The 25,091-nt window shown below is 48.0% G+C and overlaps 9 protein-coding genes across 9 annotated transcripts; 3 read left to right on the top strand and 6 right to left on the bottom strand.

Annotated features, from left to right (window-relative positions):
• Positions 1 to 19: 19 nt before the first annotated feature.
• AGABI2DRAFT_204844 (hypothetical protein) lies at positions 20 to 2,731 on the top strand (the record flags this gene model as incomplete). The annotated part of the gene is made up of 3 exons (XM_006461159.1): positions 20 to 135; positions 188 to 324; positions 379 to 2,731. The coding sequence occupies 3 exons, from the start codon at positions 20 to 22 to the stop codon at positions 2,622 to 2,624; spliced, it is 2,499 nt and encodes an 832-aa protein (XP_006461222.1). The 3' UTR covers positions 2,625 to 2,731.
• Positions 2,732 to 2,910: 179 nt separating this feature from the next.
• Positions 2,911 to 4,661, bottom strand: AGABI2DRAFT_178464 (hypothetical protein; the record flags this gene model as incomplete). Its single annotated transcript, XM_006461158.1, has 8 exons — positions 2,911 to 3,398; positions 3,452 to 3,622; positions 3,672 to 3,772; positions 3,823 to 3,948; positions 4,011 to 4,154; positions 4,206 to 4,291; positions 4,348 to 4,437; positions 4,492 to 4,661. 8 exons carry the CDS (start codon positions 4,659 to 4,661, stop codon positions 3,126 to 3,128), a joined length of 1,161 nt encoding a protein of 386 aa, XP_006461221.1. The 3' UTR covers positions 2,911 to 3,125.
• A 3,030-nt stretch (positions 4,662 to 7,691) lies between these two features.
• Positions 7,692 to 8,512, top strand: AGABI2DRAFT_136268 (hypothetical protein; the record flags this gene model as incomplete). The annotated part of the gene is made up of 1 exon (XM_006461157.1): positions 7,692 to 8,512. A coding segment is annotated over exon 1 (236 nt), but the record flags the coding sequence as incomplete, so codon positions are not given.
• Positions 8,513 to 9,488: 976 nt separating this feature from the next.
• On the bottom strand, positions 9,489 to 10,814 carry AGABI2DRAFT_185505 (hypothetical protein). The gene is made up of 3 exons (XM_006461156.1): positions 10,005 to 10,814; positions 9,847 to 9,946; positions 9,489 to 9,789 (listed from the first exon to the last, which is right to left on the bottom strand). Exons 1-3 carry the CDS (start codon positions 10,743 to 10,745, stop codon positions 9,692 to 9,694), a joined length of 939 nt encoding a protein of 312 aa, XP_006461219.1. The 5' UTR covers positions 10,746 to 10,814; the 3' UTR covers positions 9,489 to 9,691.
• AGABI2DRAFT_192752 (hypothetical protein) lies at positions 10,803 to 12,289 on the bottom strand. Its single transcript, XM_006461155.1, has 5 exons — positions 11,759 to 12,289; positions 11,469 to 11,702; positions 11,137 to 11,419; positions 11,044 to 11,078; positions 10,803 to 10,992 (listed from the first exon to the last, which is right to left on the bottom strand). Exons 1-5 carry the CDS (start codon positions 12,199 to 12,201, stop codon positions 10,899 to 10,901), a joined length of 1,089 nt encoding a protein of 362 aa, XP_006461218.1. The 5' UTR covers positions 12,202 to 12,289; the 3' UTR covers positions 10,803 to 10,898.
• A 2,327-nt stretch (positions 12,290 to 14,616) lies between these two features.
• Positions 14,617 to 16,227, bottom strand: AGABI2DRAFT_192751 (hypothetical protein; the record flags this gene model as incomplete). The annotated part of the gene is made up of 9 exons (XM_006461154.1): positions 14,617 to 14,700; positions 14,769 to 14,952; positions 15,010 to 15,087; positions 15,139 to 15,221; positions 15,281 to 15,375; positions 15,426 to 15,652; positions 15,723 to 15,780; positions 15,831 to 15,933; positions 15,990 to 16,227. 8 exons carry the CDS (start codon positions 16,225 to 16,227, stop codon positions 14,785 to 14,787), a joined length of 1,050 nt encoding a protein of 349 aa, XP_006461217.1. The 3' UTR covers positions 14,617 to 14,700; positions 14,769 to 14,784.
• Positions 16,228 to 16,598: 371 nt separating this feature from the next.
• Positions 16,599 to 22,022, bottom strand: AGABI2DRAFT_151005 (hypothetical protein; the record flags this gene model as incomplete). Its single annotated transcript, XM_006461153.1, has 11 exons — positions 16,599 to 16,679; positions 16,733 to 16,792; positions 16,843 to 16,965; positions 17,015 to 17,161; positions 17,214 to 17,516; positions 17,570 to 17,659; positions 17,709 to 17,780; positions 17,834 to 18,222; positions 18,251 to 19,229; positions 19,356 to 21,219; positions 21,907 to 22,022. The coding sequence occupies 11 exons, from the start codon at positions 22,020 to 22,022 to the stop codon at positions 16,599 to 16,601; spliced, it is 4,224 nt and encodes a 1,407-aa protein (XP_006461216.1).
• A 5-nt stretch (positions 22,023 to 22,027) lies between these two features.
• AGABI2DRAFT_69750 (hypothetical protein) lies at positions 22,028 to 22,704 on the bottom strand (the record flags this gene model as incomplete). Its single annotated transcript, XM_006461152.1, has 2 exons — positions 22,028 to 22,319; positions 22,379 to 22,704. Coding segments are annotated over 2 exons (618 nt in total), but the record flags the coding sequence as incomplete, so codon positions are not given.
• A 1,165-nt stretch (positions 22,705 to 23,869) lies between these two features.
• AGABI2DRAFT_192746 (hypothetical protein) lies at positions 23,870 to 24,955 on the top strand. Its single transcript, XM_006461151.1, has 2 exons — positions 23,870 to 24,334; positions 24,385 to 24,955. Exons 1-2 carry the CDS (start codon positions 24,259 to 24,261, stop codon positions 24,831 to 24,833), a joined length of 525 nt encoding a protein of 174 aa, XP_006461214.1. The 5' UTR covers positions 23,870 to 24,258; the 3' UTR covers positions 24,834 to 24,955.
• Positions 24,956 to 25,091: the final 136 nt, after the last annotated feature.

The following is a 25,091-nucleotide window of genomic DNA, read 5'->3' as shown; positions in this document are numbered from 1 at the left end:
TCTCTTAATCAATGGTGGGATGGGTGTACATGGGCTTACCACCTATCTACGCGAAAACAGCCGCACCCTTTCCAAATCAATTACCTTTCCTACACCGTCAGGAAATGTGGTCTCGATAGTGGTAGATGGCTGGTCGTGAGTCGATGTAGGCTTCAGTGCTTCAGCTGCTACCACTAATCTCTGCTAGCTTTATATACAACCTCTATCAGGATTCCAAATTGCCATGGGTATGTGGCGGGGAATACCCCGAATTCTCAAAATTAATCATCGAGACGGTCGAGGCTTGGATCCGACTGGGCTTGAAGATATACTTTGTCTTTGACGGTCAGGCATTCAGAGTTGTTATCTACACTATTCATTGACTTCGAGTGTTCGAAGGTGCTTGCCCCGATCTCAAATTTCCGACGATGGTCAACCGCCTGGGACAATCACACGTACAGCCTGCACTACTTTTTTTTCGGACCTCTTCCACTTCAAGGTCGACCCCCAGGTTTCTAAATGAAACAAGAATCCTTCCACCATTATCCTACCCGACATGCACCCGTATCCTTGAAGAACTTGCTCAGAAACATGCTGCGCTAGAAGTGTTGTACGCAGATGAAGAAGGTGATCCGTATTCGGTGGAGCTTGCTGGTCGCGTGGGTGGGTATGTCGTTGGCAACGACTCGGACTTTGTCATCTTGAACGCTCGTGGATATCTTGGTTACATCCCTCTGGACGACATGGTATGGGAATCGGTGGTACCCGATCAGTCACCCCTAGTTGACAATGATCCTGGCGATGACTTCCAGCAAGTGAACAAAAATAAATCCAGGAAAAAACGGGAGATTAAAGCCGGGCGCGGCATACTCCCTCCAGAAGGCGCACAAAGCCTTCGTTTATCATGCTCGGTTTATCATCCAGATGTCCTTGCCGCTCATCTCAAACTACCAGTTACTCTCCTTCCTCTTCTCGGTGCGCTCGTAGGGAACGACTTCACTTCCCATACCGAAACTGACAGGCGTTCCATTCAATCTCAGTTCTTCAATAGAAGACTATCTATCATCCAACGCATTGAAACGGCGGCGGCAGCCATGCGGAGTATTTTGTCACCTACGACTCCCAGGAAGAAAAATAAACACCAAGTAGGGAGCGTCATGGATCTTATTGACCGCACAGTCAATCTCCTCTTATCTCGTTTAGTCACTCCTCCCCCATCGGGAGAAGTGGATGCCGTCATTGACAAAGTTGTTACAGCTACTCTGCAGTACGCAATTACCAAACACGAAGGCGATAATTCGCTGTGGGCAAACGATATATGTGCCCTGCACGACCCGGATCTTTGTCCACTTCTTCCTTCTATGTCTAGACGTGTAGTAGAGGAAAGTGATGAACTCGACGGACAAAGTCCCGCATTTTTACAGTGCGCTGCCATTCGGGACCGTTACGTGCAAGCCTACAGGAGGGGAGAATTTTCTCCGAAGTTGATGGATGCCTTAAACACTGGCACGTCTTGGCCGAGGTTATTCCTCGAGACACCTGATCTGGAAACGGTCCCTCGCAGCATCACGAGTCCTCTCCGCGTTTGGATTTATTCTATTCTAGACGATTCACTTGGACTTCCGATCGCCGAGCAAGACGCTGTTGAAGTCGCCTCAGTTGCCGAAATCTCCACACGTAAGGATGAAGCTGCAATCGGGAATAACGACGGCGGGGCTGAGGATGAACTCATTGACGTAGTAGAGGTTGATAGCGAGGAGGAGAAAGTTGATTTTCTAGCTCCTCTCAAGGGCGAGTTGCAACGTCTCCATATCTCTGATGACGACTCGGCTACAGACGCGCCAGCTTCTGCCGTGTCTCAGAGATCAAATCGTGTAGGAACGCCGACAATAACAGAGTACTTACGTCGAGGCACCAGAATAGCTTCCGAGATCATACCCGTACCTCCTCTCCATGAGCTACTTTCGTCCTTATCCCTTGCTGTACCAGACGACCCAGACGAAGACGATATCATCTCCCTTGCCCAAAAGTCACCGGAGGATCGCTTTACTGTATTCCTTCGGATACTGGATTCGGACTTGCCATCTGTGCGACGTTTGCCTTCTGATTTATTGCAGCCAGTATTGGCAGTTCGGTGGATCGTATCGCGCTTGCACCAGCGGGCGGTCGAAACCGGATCGTCGGACAAGGAGAAAGAAAAGTGGACGACTCACGAGGCAAAATGCTTCCTGGCAGCTGTACTCTCTTGGCCAGACTTACCAAGGGCCACTAACGATTTCCCTCCGATCCAGGATAGAAACGTACAACTATCGGCTCAACTATTGGCTACTTTGGATTCCATCAACCATTTAGCTCAGGCACTTCTATTGACCAAACTCATTCCCCCAGTCTCACACCGACTTTCTTTCAAACTCCTCCATTGCTACCTGTCTCGCCATTTGAGTTTCACCTACGATATCATTGGTGCAGAAGTGTGGGATGCATGCCGGGATGGCTTAGTGGAAGCTTATAGGGAAGATCGCGGAAAGAAACAGAAGAATACTCAGAAAAATGCTGGTACCACCCCAGCACCGCGTCAAAAGCTGTTGAAAAAGAATACAGGAACGTTAAGCGCATTCTCATTATTGGCCGAACTGGATGCATGAGGGTATTGTAGCGCCGTTCTTCTAAGCACTTGTTAAACCATCTTGTCTATCGTGGGCTGCGTCTCATTTCGTAAATATTTTCCGAATACGATGATACTTTACAATTTTCGACTCGTTTGTGGCATATTCACTAAGGGTGCCAAGTGCTCACCCTCACTACAAGAAACTATCAAGGCGCGAAAGATCGTACGGCACGATCTCCTCGTCTCAAGAAAGAGCTTTGCGCGGCATGAAAGAAAGGAAGCTATAAGTCTTCTTCGTTCAACAATTCTTAATATCACGATGGCGTGAAAAATTTCTTTAATACTTGTACAGATTGATGAAATAATAGGTAGTTTGTGTTCTAGTGTATCCAGGATGGCGGACAGCCCACTATTGCAACTGCGATAATTCCTAGCTATAATCTATCTGTTTGATTGGTTAGATAGTCATGCATGCTGCGAGGCGCGTTTTCCATAAGTCGGATTACTCGTGAAGACCTGCTTGTGCTCATGAACGTAATCACGTCCGACTATGCCGCAATAGCGCTTTGCTTCGGAAAGTAGCATTGTATTGCAGGAGGTTGTTGATGTCACGGACCCAATCGTCATCCTTGCCGGGTCCAGCTCCTTCATGTTGCTCATCTTGATGATCCGGGTCTACCATCGAAGACCTATTGATACACGGGACTGGATATGGTGATGCTTGAACATTGACGTATTCTCCCGGGTTCAGGATGTGTGAAACTCTGCCATCCATAGATACACCGGCAGAAGATCTGCTGCGATCGCCTATCTGTCGAGTTACTCGATCAGTAACCGAATTGGAATTACAAGAGGGTGACATACTTGTAGAGTGATGACAGATGATGCGGGAAACACGAGTGGCCGGAATGACAGACTTCGAGGGCAAATGGGGGTAAGAACCAACGCACTGAGTGAAGGGTGTACGATAGGGCCGCCTGCGGACAGAGAGTAAGCTGTTGATCCCGTCGGGGTTGAGACGATGAGGCCATCGGACTATGACTTGTTTTGAGATAGTGAAAGATCAATTGCATACTTCACATACCACAGCCTCGGTCAAGTGTTGACCATCCACAAAGATATCAATGGTATTGAGATGAGGGCTAGAGCCTCTGTGAAGAGCTATTTCGTTCATTACTTGCCAGTCTGATGAATTATGAGTTTACTTTGATGCGCGAAGGAGGCTGATCACAAACCATCTCCGTCCTTGCTCTTTTTCTCGAGGTCTTTATCATAGAATGTGCATGCTAAGCGCATGCGATTAAGGATCGTGGCTTTGTCATCAAAAACGCATTCCAATGCCTTCGCGAAGTCGTCAATGTCTAAAATTAAATCAATAATCGGTTCATGGAAAGCATTCCTACACGAGTCATATTTTACTCACGGAACGGTAAAAGAAAACCTAGTGTGCCCATGGAAAAACTAAGGACTGGGGGAACTGCACCGGTACTGAACAATGAAGAGGCATGCAGAATTGTTCCATCGCCTCCCAGAGTTACGACGAGGTCAATGTGCTCTGCTTTCGGACCTTGGTGTGGATAAATGGATAGCAGACACAAGAAATAATTATATCACCCACCTGGTCTCCATACCTCTGCACCGTGCGGTATGTCTGGCCTGTCTTCGTGAAAGACTCGCACACCGGGATAAGTGGTGTGAACATGCCTGAGGGCTCTCATTGAGAATGTGAATGGCGACAGAGTATCCCGCCATCAACTCACTCAAGAAAGGCGTCAATGGCTAGAATGACTGGTTGAGTCCGCAATTTGTTCACAATAAGAATACTCTTTGGAGACTCGAAAGGAAGTTTTCTACGCTTCAGTGAGGTGGAGTGACTCGAGGCATGAGTACTTTGCTATACTCACGTTTGCGTTGGAGGTAATTGGAATGAGGGTTTAATGATGGTCGCGATCTGCCGTGTCTGGCACCGAGTAAAGAGGCTTCTGGGCGGTCGATGTACCCTGGATTGTATGCATTTCTCCGACAGACGGCGCAGCGACTGGTGGCGGAAGGGATGGAAGGAGGAGAAAAACATTTTGCGCGGTGATCGAGTGGGAACTGGGGACTGACATATGAGGTGCACGTGACTGGCTGGAATCGTCGCGTTGGTCCTCCGCTGCCTTGCGCTGCGTCCCTAGGTCAGTCCGCCTCTTCTACTTCTCCCTCCATCGCCCCGTTCAACAGCCTCCTTGTGTTACGCGTAGCGAGCTCATGCTCCGACGTCTCCGATGACGACCAATCCATTCTTAGAAAGGAGAACTCGATCCCAGATCAGGCTTTCCGACGATGTTCTCAAGGTACCTGAACACTCTCCAATGAAAAATGCGCGAAATATCGCTAGACTACGCTCGGAGCCTCCAGAAGACAGACGCTTTGTCGACGATAGCGAGGACGAATTGTTGTCATCAAACAGACCTCCCAATCCTCTAGGCTCTAAACGCTCGGTATCGCCACCGGCGACTGACGAATACAGCATAGGAGCCTCGAACGATATCGGGAGACAGTTAAAGCGGATGAAGTGGGATTCGAGTGAAGGGGAGACGAGAAGTTCCATCGGCGAGACTAACCATGCTCGAATCCATTCGGAGCCGAACCTGGGACCCAGCCAAAGAGTGTCGTACAAGCGCGTCGCAACTGTATCCCCCAGAAGTAAACCGAACTCTACTTCCAATCTACCGAAATCTGAGACAACCCAGTCATTAACGGAACTGACGAGTAAAACCCGGGCACAGTCGGTGCCCTTGTTTCCATCATTCTCGTCCTTGCCGTTGCTCGATCTCAGAAAGTTGCCCTTGTCTCCTATCCGCGCTCGATCCCCTTCTCATTCACCCGACAAGTATCATGGGCTCAAGGTCTATCCCAGTCCCCGCAAGTCACCGACACCAGGGCCTCCGCAAGCCGAAGTAGTCGTAGACGAACACAAAGCCTCTATGGAAGTAGACGAAGATTCAATACCGCTTAACCCTGCGATGACGGAAAGTTCAATGGCTGCAACCACCTCCGTGCTTGAGGTATCTGTCCTGCCTCCCAAGTCTCCAGCCCTCTTACCACCCCCGGTCGACTCATCCACTAAATTTCTTGCGACTCCTTTACCAGGTGGATTAGGTTTTGATCTTCCCATGTCACCTCTGTCACCTCTGCCGGAAACTCCACTTCCTCAGGCACTCATTGCAGAGGGAGAAAATCGGCATAATACCAAGGAAAGCTGGACATTGCCGCCCGAGAAGGTCAGTATGTTTCAAACTGCTTCCTCTATCATCTCATCTGTTATGTTAGGACTCAGAAGCCAGCTCATCGCTCCAGCCAATACCGCGGCCAGATTTTGGGAAACCTGAAAACGCTCTGAATGCATCCGGTGTGCCTAAATCTGTCTCTCGTAGTCAAATTCCACGGCCGTCTGTTGGTCCTCCCCTTCGACTTTTGGAAAAACCCATACCTACGGCAGAGGATACAGGAAAGTCTTCGATCAAGATGATGGCTCACAAGGGTTCAAGCTCTTCTTCGCGTCCGAATGCTTTCACATTTCTCATGAAGAATGCCGCCAAGCAGGGAGAGACAAGGCAGTCGAAAGATAAAGCGAAGGGGATCGTTGCGTTACAAAAAATCAAGGCAGCTACGAAGTCAAATGATGCTAAGGCAAAGGACAAGGCAGAACCCCAGGTGAGAAGGATTCCCCTGAAGGATCGAATGGGTCGCAACAAAAACCCAAAACCCCTCGCACCAACTAAATTTGAACCTGTGATATTCGATGAAGATGATGACCAGGAAGTGGTGGCTAAACCGGAGGCCAAAGAGATATCTTCAACGCCTGCAGAAGAGATTCCGGCTAGTGGAGAAGCCGTACCGCACGTGGAGCCCATCGTTGCTAAGCCTTTGCCGTCAGAGGAATTTATTGCTACACCCTCCCCCTCGTCCATAACGCAGCCTATAGTCGAAGCGGAAAATTCAGCTGTCCCTCGCACATCCTCCCCTCCTCTTACCGCCGTCAATTCATTGTCGAATTCTGAACCTGGGATCAATGCTCCAGTGGACATTCAAGAGAGACCTACAACGTTACCAGCTATTGTACCTGAAGGACAGGTGGAACACGGAGAAGAAGCGCGCTCTGCATCTGCCGAACTAACTATACCTGACGAACAGAAACAACAAGATCCACTGTCAGAGGAACTAAACGTTGAGGTTCCTGAGATGTCGGTGGACAAGCAGATTCGACCAACACCACAGCCCGAGATTGCGTTAAATACATCAACTGTACAAGTTGCACAGCATATTGGACCGAAGCCTATAACACGAAAACGGGCGCGAAGTATCGTACCTTCTTCAAACCGCGTAACTCGAAGTGCAATGCGGCCCCCTCAACCTCCTTCGAAGCCTACCGCCGGGCGTCGTAAGCAAAATCAGCCTTTCGTTTGCATTTTCTCATTCTATCACAGGTCCCCGAGCTAATACTACAACCAGCATTTCTCGCGAAGCCTCGGCTCCCGCCGCCACCAAAAAGTCTCCTTCAAAGGAACAAACCCTATCTCCCGGTTCCCCTATGCAGATTAACTCGCCTGCATACAAAGAATCCCGTACTCCTGGTTCAAGCCCTGCGAAGATTTCGCTTGCAAAAACACCGTCGAAACCACGATTTTCGATGGATGGCTCGCCTTCCCCTACAAAGATTGCCAGAGCAGTTTCAATGTTCCGTCGTCCTTCAAGTAAGTATCAGTTTCCAAATTTCTAATGAAAAGTTGAAATGTACGTGTTTGTAGCGGACGACATTGGGGTTAAACCGAACGGATCGTCCCTCTCAACACTATCGAATGCCCTCGAGAAGCTGAAAATGCCCGTTCCACCAAGGCCTAGTACCAGCCTAGGGTTCAACCCTGACAAAGATGGTGATATTGGTGACGATGATGATGATATGATGCTATCTGGACAGCCGCAAGGTCCTGGACTTCTCGGTAAAAACTCGATACATCAGCGTTCCTTGACCGTTGGTGCGATCTCGAGCAACAATCAAGCTGGACCTTCAACGGGTAAACCACGACTTGTCCAGAAACCCATGACAAATTTCTTCGCGAAATCTGGGTCTTCGTTGTCAAATCCTCGTTCGGCCAAGAATCAGCTGCTTGGAAGTGGTAAAACAACATTAGGCGGATTCAGCGCCAAAGGAAAGGGAAAGGCCCTATTTGGCATCGGAGGTTCAAGTGGTGTGAGTGGAGGTTTGTTCCCCATGGCAAGCAGGCGACTGGGACAGAAGGTCAGCAAGAAATCGAGTTTGCCCGTCGTAGAGGGAAGTCCAGTCAAGGGTGGCATGACTCATGATATTGTCATGGATGATCCGCTGCCCCCAAACGATGAGAGATCTGAAAAGGCCGATGAAGGAGCCAACACGGTACCAACAGACCTGTTCACGACCCCGCCAGCGAACATGGATGGCGAGACGCTGGTAATTGGTTCAAGTGGTGACATAAACAGCATTTCTGGTGGTAAAGACAAAGAGAAGGATAACAGAGAAAAGGCGTGGAAGAAAGACTCTTCAAGGAGAGCGTCGCTTGCTCTCTCTCAACTGTCCCAGTCATTGAGCGCGGCACCAGGTTATGGAAAGGGGAGCATGGGTCCGCCTGTAACGCCTCGGAAAGTTGCAAGAAGTGCAAGTAGCACCTATCCAACAACTTCTACCACTAACGATGTCGCGAGCGAGGGCACAAAAACGCCTAAAAGATCCAGCAAATCTCCTGATAAAGCTGGTCCTCACGTAATTGGAACACGTTTTAGTGCTCGACAAGCAGCTAAAACGGTCGCGAACCCAGAGTCTCAGAGTCCGCCAATAAGCACTGGTACTGAGGGATCAGTGAAGACTAGTGGAGAGAAGAAGAAGAAGGATAATTCAATGTCAGCAAGGAAGACAGAAGCGTTAAATATCCTGAATGGTTGTGTTATCTTTGTAGACGTGAAAACGGATGATGGGGAGGAAGCCGGTTCACTTTTCGTGGAAATGTTGGAAAGTTTGGGTGCCAGGGTTTGTTTTTCGTCATTGATGCCTATACAAACTATTGAAAACCCTTGCGCAGCTTCTAGCTCGCGTTGGGCAAACGTGTACTCATATCGTCTTCAAAAATGGACTGATGAGTACAATCAGTCGTTATCGGTACGTAGCTGAATTTTTTCGCCCGCCAGAACAAACTCGAATCAAGATATAGGTTACTTCGAGATCCTAAACCTTCAGTTGTTGGGATTGCTTGGGTCGTAGATTGCGTTGAGCAACGGCGGCGTGTTGAGGAGGCGCCATACTTAATTGACTTGAAAGGTATGAACGTTGCTGGGACGAACAAGGTTTGCCATATAATGTCAATTCCCATGTTATGCGCTGAAATTTGGTATTCAGCGTCGTCGCTCAATGTTGCCCAAACTCATATCATACAATTCAATGGAGTCTACTCCTACCGAAGTGGATCCACAGGAGGCAGCTGGGGACGCCGACGTATCAATGGATGGGTCAACTTCATGTAGGTTCCGAAAACTATCAGAGCGCGATAGTGTTAACTATGTCCTTTTAGCTCTAACATTAGACGATGAAATAACCCCTCTTGAACGAGCGAGGCGCCGACGGAGCATGATCTTTGGACCTGCTTGATCGGTTGGGTCACATTGGCATATTTTACAATTACGACCGGAATTCATATAACTTTCTCGATCTTTTTTCATGGCATGCATTACGACCACCACCTGCTTTACAATTTACAGCTCGCGCCTTAATCACATGTATTATCACTCTCGATACCCTCCGACCACTCGAGTCCTCAATTCCCAACCACTCTCGGTGTTGTAGAGTTACTACCTATTCCTTCCCTTAGCCAGCCAACACAGGTTTTAGATTTGTTCCTGTCGTCGAGACTTGCTGTGTATGTTTGATATCTTAACGTGAATGTGTGTTAATACAAATGTCGTCTGAAGATTGTCATCCCGTCACGATGTATGCTGTACCATTCAACCAACAGAACGCTAGCCAAGCAGCAAATCACTTGGTCTTTCAAGACTGAGAGGCAGCATATGAGCGAATTGGGTAGGCTGCATCCATTACATGTCGTCCACACTCCAGTTGTAACTTTCTTGCCCTCTTCGCCTCCGTTCATTGAGAGTCTGGAATAATTTCTTCTCGAACCCATTACCACGGTCTAGATTTCATGAGTGGGTACGGGATATAAAAAGCAGATGGAAGATATGATACGCACCGACACCGTCCCAGCGATAACCTGGTTTAATACCGAAGCGGTTTGGAGGTGGTGGTGGACCATTATACTCCGGTTTCCGAGGACCTTTGGACCTCTTTTTCTGTACGAGGTTGACGAAGTCAGTTACTGACATTCACGCGGGATAAACAGAGACGAACCGTTATAAAGGCCGCAGCGGGATCATTCCACAATTCTCTCGCTTTTTGCTCTTCATTCAAATCCTTATCGTCTGCATGCCTCGCAAAAGCCTTTTCCTTTAGTTTCTGCAGCTCCTGTTTCTTTTTCTCTTCTTCCTCCTTTTGAACCAATCCCTTACCCCATTCCATTTTTTGAGCTTCCTTCTCCTCCCTCTCCCTCTTGGCCCTTGCAGCAGCAGCCTTCTCCGCTTTGGCATCTCTTCGTTTACCACTCGAGTCACGATACACCGTTTCCTGAGCTTGAGCTATTTCTTCTGCTGTCGCCGTCTCTTGCTTTGACAGTCGACTTGACGGCATCATCTTGCGCAGTTTGGAGGCAGTCATTAGCCCTCCTCCACGAGATGATTCTTCCGTTTCAACCACAAGTGGTTGTTCATCAGCTGGTGTCGCTTCCTCTTCTTCCGGTTTGTTTTCGCCTTCTTGGACTGTTACCCAATTAGACGCATCTGAAGCAGCGACTTTGCGTTTCTTGAATGACCGGTCAGAAGCCACGACTGCATCTGCAAATTCGTCTTCTTCTTCCTTGTTCTGGTCCATGTCCCAACCATTGTCATCGTCCTTGATGAATGAGACGTTCGATGTAGGGGCATTTCCGTCTGCCTTGCGTTTCTTTTTCTTCTTTGGTGCCGTACGCGATAGAATGGCATCTGCTTTGGGACCTGACATATATTTCTCAGCAAGATATGCTTTGAGGTCGGCCATGATGGAAATGCGAGAGCCAGCGGGGCTCCTGGAGGTTAACTCTGTGCAGTGGTGAAAGGAAAGGATTGCAGCATAGCATCACATGACAAACTGAATTAGAGTAATAGCTAGTGACCAGTCATCCAAAGCAAAGTACTAAAATACATAAGTATATCAAGTCTGTCTTAAACAACCACCAGGAAGTAAGAAACGATAGTTTTCCGAATTTTCAAGCAAATATCGAGGTAGACCGACTGCGGTTTTAAGTCTAGGGGGACTCATTAGCATATACGTGTTGAATCATGCAACTGATACTCACGGTTCGAGATTCAACTGCGAGAACAGGTCTACGTACTGCATATCTCTCTCGCATTAGTTTCATGTAACGACATCATGAGAGGACAGAACGCACGCTGTAAGCCTCCGGAAGCATATTGAATATATCCCGGCCTTTGCAAATAGTGGCCTGAATATATCCAGGGTCAAGTAGATTTATTCGTCCACCAATGCGGTCAGCATGTGAAAATCCCTTCATCTTGACGATGTATTCTGGGATGGTCCTGAAGCAGTAACTGCAGTGCCATCCAGCATCTGCCAGAATTCTATCGGTGCTCTTTGAATGGCGATAATAGCTTTTGTCGTCCCAGATACGTGCACTAGCTCTCCAGCTGCCAAATCCCAAAAACCATTCAAAACTAAAAGGCAGTAAGCGGCATTACCATGAGCATACAAATATCGACATACCTATACAGGAAATTGCGGAGCTGTAGATGGATGGCTTCGCCGAAATCACAAGTTTTCAAGAGCTGCACGGTATGGCGAGAAGGTATCTCATCCATGTCGGACATGATTACTAGGCTTTTGGTTGAACTCGGGAATTGTAGCATCTTTTGACTGATTAGACTAGACATGGCACCTCGTGTGCGGGCTTCCACGTCCCATGCGGACTCGCCCTTGGCCAGCGAGTAGCCAGGAAAGCTGTGGAACTTTCAGCGCTGAACTGACATGACAGGTGAGGGCCAGAATCAACTCACAATTGGTAGACGATTTTGTCTTCAAACTTGGCGAACCTCGACCTGTTGTTTCGGAAGTAGGTATCCTTCGGCAACCCAGTGAAAGTAGCATTTGACTCGACGATCAAAAAGTAATCCACCACTGAATCGAGTTCGTTCAGCCGTATCTCCAATAAATCAAGCTCGGTGCTCATAAGCACTGCATCCAACACCTTCACATTAGGCTCATCAGCCCTCTTTGTCCAACCATGGAGGATACAGGTATGAGCATCCATTTCAATTCCCTCCGAATAGAAATGTGGTAGAACATTTTGCGGGGCCTCGCTATGATCCCAAAGTGGTCGGCTGGCATAAGAAATGGCGTTCCGAAGCTGATACTGATTCTGAAATACATAGAAAAGAGTGACGATGAGTAGAAGGAATATCGGAAGAAATGTGAGGAGGCGGCGTATTGGCATTAGCATTGTGGGTGGTAAAGCTATTGTGATCCAGCAGCAAATAGCGGTGCTACTCGCACATGAGGACTAGCAGCTAAGTAGTCACAGCGTTGCCCGCTGCCGCTTCCCATCATTCTGGTAACACAGCCGCAGCGCTGATCTGAAACGATGCAATTTAAAACTACAAATAGGACAACTACGTGTACAATATTTCAGGTAATAACTAAAGGAGGCAATAACTTCAGGTTGTCAGTAAACGAATTGCCCGCTCGTGGCCCTGCCAGTGGACGAGGCGGGGGAACAAAGAGAACCGGAGTCTATGAGGATTCAATCCTTATTTTAAGTCATGCAATTCTTCACGAACCGACCACATACCTCAGCAGGAGTTCCCGGGATAGACTTGGGAGTTGTGTTGCCACACTGCACGTCCACGTAAGTTGTTTCCAAGGGTGGAGGGATCATGAGCGGCGAAGCACGCAAACTCCTGGGTGTCTTTACAACCGTCCTCGTCTTAGGCCACGCTGCCATCGGCGTAGGCACGACAAACCCATCCAGGTCATGATGCCTTAATATTTCTCTATTTCGTTCAGAACTTAAAGCGAACAAGAGATTGGCATCCCTGGGGGCGCGAGGGGAGGACGATGAATTCGGTGTCAATGCACTAACCGGTGCACTGTTTATGGGCAGAACCATGAAAGTCGGCTCATTGGTTGTGGGAGTAGGTACAGGTACTCTCGGATATGCTGTGATTGGCGTGGCGCAGCATGACGATGCTGCAGAAGGTAACGTATTGCGGACAACATAAGTCGGAGATTGTTCAGGAGTGGGCAGAGGACGAAGCAAGAATCGAATTGGGCCTGCTACCGGAGCAGGGGAAGGTGGAGGAGGCTCATGCTCGATGGGCTCGTCAAAGAGTCTAACAAGGTATTAGCTTCATTTCTACACCATTCTCTCGAGAATAAACATACGCGGACTGCATCTTGGTCCACGTATATCCATTTTCTGTCGGAGGAAACAAGGCTGCAGTGTCCAGGGTCGGGCAAGAGTTTTGCTGGTAAATTTCATAACAGTCGACTTCATCATCCGTGGCGTCTTCGTATAAACTACAAAAGAAGACGTTGATCAGTGGGCTGATGTATAAAACCAAGTAAGGTCTCACAGAATAGGAATTTTAGGAAGTGTACTTGTATCTTCTTGAGGAGGAGTTTCCAAGCCGAGCTGGTCATCGATTTGAGGCGAAATAATGTTGTATTCGAATTTCACGTCGAGCTTGTGCTGAAGATTCTGGGAAATTTGCAAGTTGGGCTACAATAGATAAGGCTATGAAAATCGAACGGCAAGGAGTACTCCAACCTCGTAGCAAATCCGATCTTCCACTTCTTGCTCAACAAGTTCCTGAATACTGGATATCAGCCTGTTGCACAGTTCTATTTTTGGCTCGATTCTCACTTCACCTCTCAACTTTTTACGAAGATCTTGTACCTCTGTGTTTTGTTGTGTCGTCTGATCTTCGAGCTCTTTCCTCGCACAGCATGCCTAAGACACATAATTCAACCTTAGTGCATTAAGCAAGGGGTGCACCACTTACATCGTCGACAACTTTAACGTCTCCTGCAACAAAATCAAATGCTCTTGTGGCTTGATCGAGCGTGCCCTTCATCGACTCTAGTAGCTTTGCCATGGCTACTACGTCAGTGGATGCAACATCCTCTACCTTCAGGTGTATGACAGGATCCGCTTGTGCTCCTGCTGTGTCGAGTATAACGCTCTGCCGTGGGCGAAAGGGGTGTTTGAGTGGAGAGACTGGAAAACGATATGCTTGTTGTGCAGAGTGAGAATACAGCTTACTGCCATCGACAGTAGTTTCTGTGGCCATCTGTACAGGGGTGGACGTAGTCGGGATCGCAAGAGGCAATGCCACTGGTTTTGTCTTCAGAGCCGTGCCGAACAATGGAATAAAACCAAAAGAAGAGGTTGAAACCGAGGAGAGTGGTGAGAAATGTAAGATCAGAAGTGCTTAAACAACGAATAACGCAAAAAGCGAAGTAGAGGATATTTGGTTGCTCCAGAAGGATTGGCAGAGAGAGCACGTAGAGCACACACGAATCGCTTGAAGTAGGTTCAAACCAATGTATGTAATGAAACCGCGCGATTGCAACGTGCATCCAGTAGCTAACGCCATATTATCATGACCTTGATCTGTTGTTTTTAGACGGTTAGCTTGACGTCAACAGAACGTTACACCTGAACTCCAGGCGAACCGACTCCACAGATAGGTCACATAGATTTTGAAGAACGGAGATTATACATTCACTGATTGCAGCAGGACATGATGAGCGGTTCAATCTTGGAGATCCCGCAACGGGCAGGCAAGAGATCAAGCCATTTTCAATCACAACGTGTCAACAGTGGAATGCCTAGGGAGCAAGGTTGTGAAAAGGCTGAAGAAGGAAATGCAATCGTATTTGATCGGATCAAAAAAGTACATCCTTCTCTATTAATTAGCTCTGTCGTGAGAGCGCGTCACTATTAGAGATGACGAGGAGGTCAGCGAAAGGGTTTGCGATAATTTGAATCTTGACTGTGGAGCATACATTAACGATTCACTTGTTAGCATGAAGTGCGAGGGTTGAAGGAAAATTTCAGTTCCCCTCTAGTGTTGTATATCCCATAACCCGGCTCTTGATCGTCACTATAGATGTGAGCAAACCATCCGACACCGCCGCCAACTACTTCTTTGAGATCGCTACAATGTTCGTCCAGTAGTGTATAGTAATCCTATCAGAACGTCTGAGTTTCAGATCAGGATGATGCTAGTAATGAAGCGACGCTTACGCGTTCATTTGGTATATCGGCGACAGCATCGGGACTGTTTGGTTGCACGCCTTCGGAGGTGACAGATGGCCATCCATTCTATATTCTTCGTGAGATGTGAAGACTATGTAATAGTGATCTGGGTCTCGCCTCGTCAAAGTACATTTTCTTTCCGTTGCCGTTATCAATGAAAAATTGCAAGTCGTTTAAGACTAGAGGCCAGGCATTTTTCGCTAAAATGGATTGTGTCAGGCATTTGTTACCGAGGCACTGACTTAGCTGATTGCCCTACCAGTTGATGCCTGCTGGGAGAAGAAAGGTAGCATATGGATATTAATTGAATCAATGGCGTCGAGTAAGTCCTGGGCTCCACCACGTTCCTGGTAGCTGTACGAACAAATCAGAACAGACGAACAAGAACAATAGGATAGATATACCCGAACGCGAGTTCAGAGACAGTTACAGGAATATGCAGACTAGACAAATTCCTTTGCGCAGCTACCACTTGCTCGGTGAGTTGTTGATGAGGCAAGACATTATCGAAAAGCGGTTCCGATCCGAATTGCAACACTCGGGTTACCCATTTGGCTTTCGGGTTTGCATGTAGGGCTGCTAATAGCGTGTCGCGTCGCCTAATCCAGATGTCATCACCGTCAAAGCCAAACTTAGCGAAGATGCCAAATGGGGCTCGTTCAGCTTTTAAGCTAAGGGTGGTCTTCGAAATTTAAGCTTACCCAGACGAGCGCATGGACTCCCAGACCACTCTCCCAAGCAGCCTCGACGATGTCATCACTATAAGCATTATGTCAATACAAATGCCGATACAATTGCAAGGAACATACTAGAAGTTTTTGCGGTCGCAAGCGCCGTAAAGTCGAACGTAGCGCGAGTTGAAATGGTTTCGGATGTCCTTGAATTCAGATATGAGTTGCGACCTGCTTTGACCTTCGGGTCGAAGGCGACCTATGAGACACATGGTAAAAGCAAAGAAAATCACCTACAAGCTGTGACTTCGTAGCTGAAGCCCAGGAAAGCGTATTCAGTACTTGCGTCGCACCACCAGGAGGGTAACTGTGAGTCAGCCGGTACCGTGGAAGGCATGTCAAAATCGAGGGCAGGAAAGCAATTGCTCGTCTTCTTGTGAGGCCCCTTGACTTTGGTATCAATATGCACTCGGGCAGCTGAAACCGTGCCCAGTAGAACCAGGCATAGAGAGACGATGAGGGTAAGGACTTGCATCAGACTAGTTTTCGCCGGATACATCTCAGTGTCGCCTATGAGTTTAAATCGTTTTTGAGAACAAGGGCGCTATTCTTGATTCATTCAATCTTTCAGTTGAGTTGCGGGATGCTACTCAGACGATCGGGATGCACGCGGTGCGGTGTCACCTGGTTCATCCTAAGTAGGACAAAGATACTGCAAAGCGGGGAATCGCCTGAAAAGCACTGTAGGGCTCGCATGGAAGTGATTCTCACGAGTCTTAACAAAAGATTTACAGTGGGCTTCTCTTACAGGGGAATGCTCAATGTCAGCATTCAAGTGTGAGAAGAGCACAAATCCGAGGTGCCCTCTATTGGACAAATGAGGTATTGACAGAAGCTCACTAGTGTTTATCCGGTACCTGCAGAGACTCCTAAAGGTAGCATGGTTTGATCCTGCAACGCGACGCGCTCCCACGCATGTTGCTCTAACTGAATTTCACGAGTGAATCATCAAAAGAAGACCATCATCACAAAGTACGCACATGATTCTCCGCTTGAACAGCAGACAAAAGATTCATATGATCCGGAATTTCCTTGTCATTCTGACCGATTGGATGAATATTCAGACATAAAAAAAATTGATGTTACTTGCCAGTTCGGTATCATCCAATTCCCGTAAGTTCATGCGCAGATCCAAAGGTAAACGAGAGGGTAACACGAGGACATGGACGGTAGGGGTAAACGGCTTGGTGAAGGCCGATGCCTCAGCAAGTTGCTGTAAAATCGTTGAAAAGCCGGACATCCAGGATGACGATATCACGAACCTTGGCTGTCTGTAGACCCAACTTGATGCTCTGGCGATCACCTCTGGCTTCATGCCCTACCATGACAAAAAATTCCCAGATACAGTCGAGTATGTATACTGAGCGCGTTCGTGCACTCTCCTCCCTCAGAGACAGAATAGCTGAGACCTAAATGATGATTGTCGTATAAGCGCATTCCATTAGACTTTGAAATGCTTACAGGGAGGTTAGCCCCGGCATCTATGCGCCAGATGCGAGGATCAACTTCAGCGGTCTGCCTTCTCCATTGCCAATAGTCGGCCCTTGCATACTCGCTGTCTCCTAGAGCCATCCAGAATAAGTCATCGGCGTCGTCATCACCCTCGTGAAGTTGGATAGCTTGCGAGCTTCCTTTTGTGATCCTGGACGAATATTGGACTGCTGCCTGTCGTTCCGGCTCTGTGGAACCACACCCATGCCAGATATAAACTGTATCCAAAATGTTTAAGCAATAACTGAATGCAGAGCACAAATTTTTAGCGCTCTGCGAAAAATTGTGAAAATTGTGAATCACAACACAAAGAGAGTTTGGCCTACAAGATTATGCTCATCAATATACACAACGCCACCCAGGCTGCGGACTGAGTACATCGCGGTATTATCAGCAGACCAATGTAAACGATTACCCTGTCATATAATTGAAATTTCGATAGATGGGTGAGCTAAATTCACAGACCTGTCTGATGATTAATTGCCCTCCCAATAGTTGTACTAATTGAGCTGGTTCGGAAGTTTGATAGACGACCATCTATACGTTAATCTTGAGCGAAGCTCACTACAACCAAAGACAATTGAACTCACGGGTGAGGTATTATAACGCTTCGCGAGCTCTTGCAGTTTTCGCTCCTCCTTTTCTCCAACGTGGCAGTTCTTCCCATACCATATCCATAGTTGAGTCGAGACCAAACCACTTGTTTTGGACTTATACCGATGTACAATGGCAAGGATTTCCGCGTCATAGAAGATGTTAGCATCTTGAGATATGACAGTAGAGGAAACACCATTGATAGCGAAAACATCGACGGAGATTGTCCTTGCACCTGGCAATACCAGAGGAGGGTTGATACGGGATTTAAGGAGAGTATGGATATCGACCGTTGGTAGCGGGGTATAATCAAAATCTACTCGAACGCAGTGGTGAGCTGACTTCGCGACAGCAGAGACAAAACCAACCGAAATATACAAAATTCCTTTGCCCATCCTTGCCCATTCTAGGACCTTTTTCTTCGACTGCAGAAACTTCGTTTTGGGACAGCATGCTTTGCGAAAGAGCGTTAGACGTCCTGTTCAAAGTTCCGAGGGGACTCCCGTTTGGAGTAACTTCCTCCTTCAAAGGTGGCATCACCGATATCAACGAAAATCTGTCGTAACTCGATCTCCGTTTTTCTGGCGCGGAAGGAATTACCGGTCTAGTTATCGGCTCAGGTATTGCCTCCACAACAGGGGATTTAATCTCTTCTGGAGGATTGGTGCTCTCAGTATTGAGATTCGTATTGTAATCGTTGAGTGCTTGAGCAACATCCATCACAAGTGCCCTATTCCCGGTACTAGGAATTCGTTTATGTTTAGGAGAGGAAGGTGATATTGGCCGCTTATCGCTCTTTGCAGGACCAGAAGGTCTTGTTTGACCTTCTGTACTATTTGGAGAGCTGGTATAATCCGATGTACCGGATGGACTAACATCTTGACCAGAGCTTACAGGTTTACCATTGTTCCTAGCTGTCGATTCGGGAGATGGTGTTTTAGACTTCGTCGTAGGTGAAGGAGCTCGTAATTTATCTGGTGTTGCCAATCCAGGGAGGGCTCTTCGGATGAGATTTAGGTCAGTTTTAGCTCCCACTTCATGTCGTGATGTTTGAGGTTGTGCTTGGTATGAGGGCATAGCGATGGGCTTGACTCCGATAGGCGCATTCTGACCCCATATTTGTGTAATTCGAGCAACTTTGGACGAATGCTCATCGGCTGAAGATGATTCAGCCAGACCCACTGACCGGATTTTCTCGATGTCCAAAGAAGGACCACTGGAAGATCTAGGAGACGACATGCGCGGCAGCTGCGGAGATCGTGATAGTGGAAGTATAGGCTCTGGTAGTTGCCGGGACTTCCCAACTTGCTCAGGAATTGATTTGGTACGCAATGGTAGTTGTCCGCTAACATCTCTAGTCTTTTTAGGTTTTCGTGCTCGTTCTTTTGTTGGCTAAAATTTGTAATGCAAGAATGTATAATTGTATGCCGATATCCAAGGACGATTACATGCAAAGACAAGCGAAACACGAACACTTTGTAAGTAGACACCTCTATAGCATCACCGGAAGGAACGCACATGATTCAGAGGTTTTCCGTTTGAATTAGGAAGTTCCGACGGAATAGAGAACCTCGCCTTGCCCTTATTGTCAGAGCTAGTGTCACGTCTGACGCCTAACTCATCTACAGAAACGGCTGGTGGAGACTCCTCCGGCGGGGCCCGGGGCTCCGGAGTCTTTGGTTTATAAACGACCATTGTTGTAGCCGAGCCAAATCCTGAAGTCCCTTCTGGAGGTAACATCTTCTCAGCGATACTCGCGCTACGAGGGCTGAGTGGCTCCGGGGCTGACAGCGGGTCAGGATGTAATAATCCACGAGATCTTTTGGTCCGAAGAATCTTGGCCGTTGGCGACGGTGTGGCGGGAGAAGACGTATGTGATCTTGCAGAGGTGTCTGTTTTCACAGCAATTTCGGAGAAAGCTTTCCGAACAGGTGATGTCTGCCGGGGTACGGAGGCAGGAGAGGGAGAAGGAGGAACGCTCGTAGGCTGCCAACGATCCAAGACAGTACTCTTGCGCATATTGGTAGGCCTTGAGACGGGAGGGCTAGGCATTGGCTTATTCGAGGTTTCGAGCTGAGAGCTAGCTCTAACCATGTTCTGAACAAAGCCTCGACCCTGAAGGCGGCTGATGGAAGGAGTAGGATCCTTCGAAGGCGACACTTTGTTGAAAGCTGGAGAAGGGGCTGGACCTGCAGTAATAACTGGCGTCTGGAATGAAGGGCGTGGTTCGGGAAGTTTGGGTCGTGCTAGAGAAGGAGTCGAGACGGAAGATTTGACAGATGGAGGCAGCGACTGACGAAATAGGTTCGGCTTCTCGATAGATTGGTTGAACGAGGCTGGGGATTGTGAAGTTGTCGAAGCTAGTCGATTTTTATGAGGACTCTTAGACCGGGGAGTAGCTACGGCGCCTTCAGTGCTAGTCGAATGAATGATCTGCCGCGAGTGAATTGTCTCTTTAGATGAGGGACCAGGCGTGCTAAGCGTCCGCTCTCGGCCAGCTATTTTCTGAGGAGATGTGGGACGTTGATCTATTTGATCTACATGCTTCCTGGCAGCCGAGGGACTACTGCTTGTCCTGTCACGCGACCCAGACTTTTGAGGAGAAATAGGGCGGTCTGTGGATGTCACCTGCACCGGCTTCTGAACGTAAGAGGTTCCGGACTGCATGGACAGACGAGGCTGATACCGTTCGGATGCGTTCACTGCATCACGCACGGAGGTTCCTGGCTTGGTGACCATCCCAGGCATCGCGACACCGCCCTTCCCAAAAATGGGGTGAGGTGTATCAATCTTTCTTTGTTCAAATTGCATAGGATCGTGAGCGTCTTGCTGGGGAGTATGTTTATTGAGACGGGGACCGGTTGCGCGACCTCCAATGAAGGAGGCGAGAGAAACAGGCTCTGAGCGCTGAGATGAAGGGGGTTGAGACGCAGAGAAATTACTTTGCCGAGGGAGAATTCCTTGCGTAATCGAAGAGTTATCGACATTGCGTGAAGAGTTCTCAGTTAACTTCCATAACGCTTTATCGTGGTCCTTCTTTTTGTCGGAGGACCCCAACTCTTCGGAAGAAGGGGACTTGCTGAGTCCCGAAGAAGATTTTCCTAAAGCACTAGGAGATGCCGCTATGAGATACATACAAAGCCAACTTGATGAACTTCGCGCCTCTAATGTGTGAACCTGGTCCCACTTACTTGGATCATTATCGTCACCATAGCCAGCTCCCCGGCTTCTACGAAACCTTGCGCGTCGGGCTGACGCTATCTCCTCTTCAAGCCTTTTCTGCTCTGCCTCCTCGTCCGCATCAACCTGACGCTGAAGAGCTTTGATCTTGCTCGTCCATTCTGCAAGGCCAGTTTCCGGTTTGGGGAGATCAAGTGTCGCTCTACGAGAGGGGGTTACAGGCTCCATGCAGTGCTCGTCTGAAGTTGTAGGTAAGATCGAGGAAAACAACAACAGATGCTTGAAGCACGGGTGATTATAGCGTGCACTGTAAGGCCCAAGTAAGGTCTACTACATTAGTGGCTCATCAGCAGTCGTATCCACGTGATGTTTGACGACGAAGGCATTCTTACTGGTTGGTGATTAGCGCGCAACAAGTACTAGACTTTAAGTTTTTAATCCTAGAGAAGTTCAAGCTGCCAGCCTCGTCACAAACTCCACTGCTAGAAAAATCTTGTATAGGGTTTTGGTAATAACCTTGTGAGATAGTCGTATACTACCAATCACTTAGGTAGGAATGAACGGACGAGAATTCAAGCACAGAGCACATAGCTTATAGCAGTCGGGTGCCGAAGATCATGTCTCTTTCCGTGTAACGCTTACTGGACATGGACCGATCAGGGTTATCTCAAATTTGTTTGAAAAATACTTTCAAGGAGACAATACTTAAAAATATACATCGCGTTGTGAAGTAAGGAACAGGTTGCGACTGAAGCCAGCAACGGTATAGTGGAGAAATTAGGAATAAGCGCTATCCAGTGTCATGATAACAAAGACGATTCAAGCCAAAAAGGCCGAATAAACATATGCGGCTAAACCTGCCGAAAGACCAGTACTCCAGCCAACCGACTGTACTGCCCAGGAGGACTTCAAGCCAATAGCCGAGTTTGAGTTTGCAACACTAACAGATGATGTTTGTCCGGCCGTAGATACAATGTTAGAGGGTTCAGCTCCATCTGCCGACATATTGTTCATACAATAGGCTCGAAAAGACCCATACCTTCAAACTCACCTAGGAAAGAGGCACCGCAGACTTGCTCGAAAGGCTCTTTGGCTTTCGAAACCTGAGCGGGGAAATCATGCATACCCAGGTTATACGCCGCCTTTATACAATCGGAACAAGCAAGCTGTGTAGCGTTTGAAAGCACATTCTGGACGATGTGCTTCATGGTGTCGAAATTGATGTGGGCTATGTCCACCTTGCCAACTACGTTTTCAATATTTTCTAACGTCTGTGTGACGCAAAGTTCGCTGGAGGATGTGCTGAGATAGAGAGATAAATTATTTCAGTAAAGCTACCGACCAATTCATGCAAGACTCACTCTTTCAGACACACCGCCTTTCTAACAGTCGGGTATACGGCTTGCGCGATATCCGTGATTTTCCCTTGAAGGCTCGCAATATCAATGTTTTTAGCCGCAAAATCCTCCTGACATCCCTGAACGACCTGGCCGACTACGTTGGCAATATTGTCATTAGAACAAGTATTGTTATTGCCACAAAGACCCGTCAACCAGACATTGATAGTTTGAGGTACCGACTTGTCAGAATCAACAATATAGGTGAGGAGCAATGGCAGGTTCAGGCAAGCCGTGTCGGGGGAGGTTAAGAGGGCTTGAAGAGTAGTTGAACAAGAAGAAGAGAGGGACACAGGCAAGCTATCATCACAGCCATCAACTTTAAGTCGGCGTCAGTAGGAGTAAACTCACGATTGTGCAAAGACAAGGGTAGCCTCCAGGAGTAAAGAAGCAATCAAGAAGGGGGCCAGCATAGTGACTACTCAGAGATTAAGCGGATAGCAGCGCGAGTAGAAGGGAGGGAAAGAAAGAACACAGAGGCTTGGAAACACAAGTTACTGTAGCTCCATGGTTTTTATAACTGTGCGCCAGAAATCCGCAGTCTATAAAGTAATCATCGAAGGAGTCCTACACGGCCGCGGTCTTCGCATTTGCAGCGCCTCTGAAGCGATGGAGCTGAGCGCTGTTATTAGAATTTAATAGCTCAAACATTGATGGAACCGAGTCGTCGTTATTCTGTGTCGCCAGGAGCCTGTGGAAACCAACAAGAATAGACCATAAAACCCGTAGTCGAGGTTGCTGTGCGTAGCTTTGTTACAACGTGGCAGCTGGTGCCGATCTTCTCCAGATGTTCGCTGAGTTTGAAGCACATACGTAGATGGATCTATCCATATTATAACGCGAGCTATTGTCCCGGCCATTTCGATATTCGCAGTTGGGTATGGTCGGAGTAATGTCCCATGTGAGCGTAATGCTCAAGGATTTTAGACTTCATAGATGAAGCCAGTACTGTTGCAGGTGTCAGCAGCGACACCGCCACTGCACCACTTTACCATCAGACTACAACAGCAAATCTCGCTCGAAGACAAGGTAATTACGGAGCAAGTAATGCGCTACACACCGGATCTGCACTGTGTTCTCAAGGTGGAGAACAATTGCAACAAGCCATTCAACATTCGCGGAATATTTTCAAGCGCGGGCGAGATGTACGTGCAATACTTCTGCGTTGCACGGATCCTCTCTTCCTCATAAATCTTATCTGGACTTTCAAACATGCTGAATCTGGTTCTACTAGTCCACAGCTTTATCCATATGACACCGGTGTACCTGGACAGTTTCATTACTTTGTTGAATATCGTCATCGAGGGAGCGTTGACCAAGCGCGGCAGCTAAAGCTTGGATCCTCCGCTGGACTTATCGTCTACCCTATCCACTCAGACCAACGCTTGATAAAGCAATTCCGCTCGTGCAAGGCTTATGGACCTTCTCCCCACCTTGCGACACAGGTTGAGGCTGCGATTTGGCCGTCGCCGGCTGACCTACCTGCTCTTCCGACCCATCCCAGTGGAGGGCGGGGAAATTTCCCAGCTAGGTCATCTGGTTTTGCATCTTCAACGCCCGACTGCGAATCCAGCGCAAGAGATCCGAGAGACTCGACTAAGCGGCTTACTACAAACGCTTCAAAGGAGGCTTCTGCATCGAACACTGCGCATATATCCACCACCTCTGATGGTTCTGGCAACATTGATACCGCCGATATATTTACTCCTCTCACTTTGGACTCTCGCCTCCTTATCACAATTCAGGGACAAGAAATAATATACGATCTCGCTAAGAGCGCGGAACAGGATCCAAAGATAGTTATTGAACTGTTGAGGCTGTCTTTGAGCGAAAGGGGGAACTGGATGATTGCTGGTGCTCATTTTCGTCGCATTGGGCAACCTCGGGCTGCCATTGATATCATGTACGCAATGCTGGAAGGTACTTTATCTATTTTTTTGTTTCGTAGATCCGACTGCTGATCATCTTAGTCATGGTGAAGAATGGCTTCGTAGAAGCCAAACTAAAGCCCGTCTTTTTACTGCTTTCCGGATGCGAACTTGACATGGCTATATCTGCGCGGAACGCTGGCGATCTCACAGCATCCGAACAACATTACGCGAACGTGCAAATGTGGCTCCAAAAAGTTTATGGGACCACGGCTCCAGCTCCCGGGTCTATTCCATCTGTTGGTCCGAGCAGTCCAGTCCAATCCAAGCAAACCCAGCCTTCACAGCCAAGGGAGACAGACTACGGCTCACCCCGCGGAACGGTTATTGAACGTATATCTGGCTCTAAAAGAAAACTAGAGGAAGGTATGCCAATGGAACGTAACGTTCGAAGACGCAACACTGGACCCACAAGAGCGATGAAGAGGTTCAAGGAGAAAAGGCGCTATTCTAGTAACAACAAAGAGAACCGGAGATTCAATAGAACATGAAGCGTAGCTTCTCCTTACCTTGGACTGTTGCGCGGGCGTGGTGTAATGTGTTGGCACTGTATCATGTATTCGATTGTACTACTACTGTAATCATTATCGCATTTGTAATTCGCAGCCCGATAATTAACCGCCCTTGTGGCAAAATTAGAAAGTTGCACATATGCCGAAGTATACGTAAAACTATATAGTTCCCGGACAATGCCGACGCCCCCCAACCTTGACAATGTGGGTGTAACAAGGACAAACACGCACGGCAGG

The sequence above is a fragment of the Agaricus bisporus genome, assembly GCF_000300575.1.
Source record: "Agaricus bisporus var. bisporus H97 unplaced genomic scaffold AGABI2scaffold_5, whole genome shotgun sequence".
Lineage (NCBI taxonomy): Eukaryota > Fungi > Basidiomycota > Agaricomycetes > Agaricales > Agaricaceae > Agaricus > Agaricus bisporus.
This window is presented reverse-complemented; position numbering and strand designations above follow the sequence as displayed.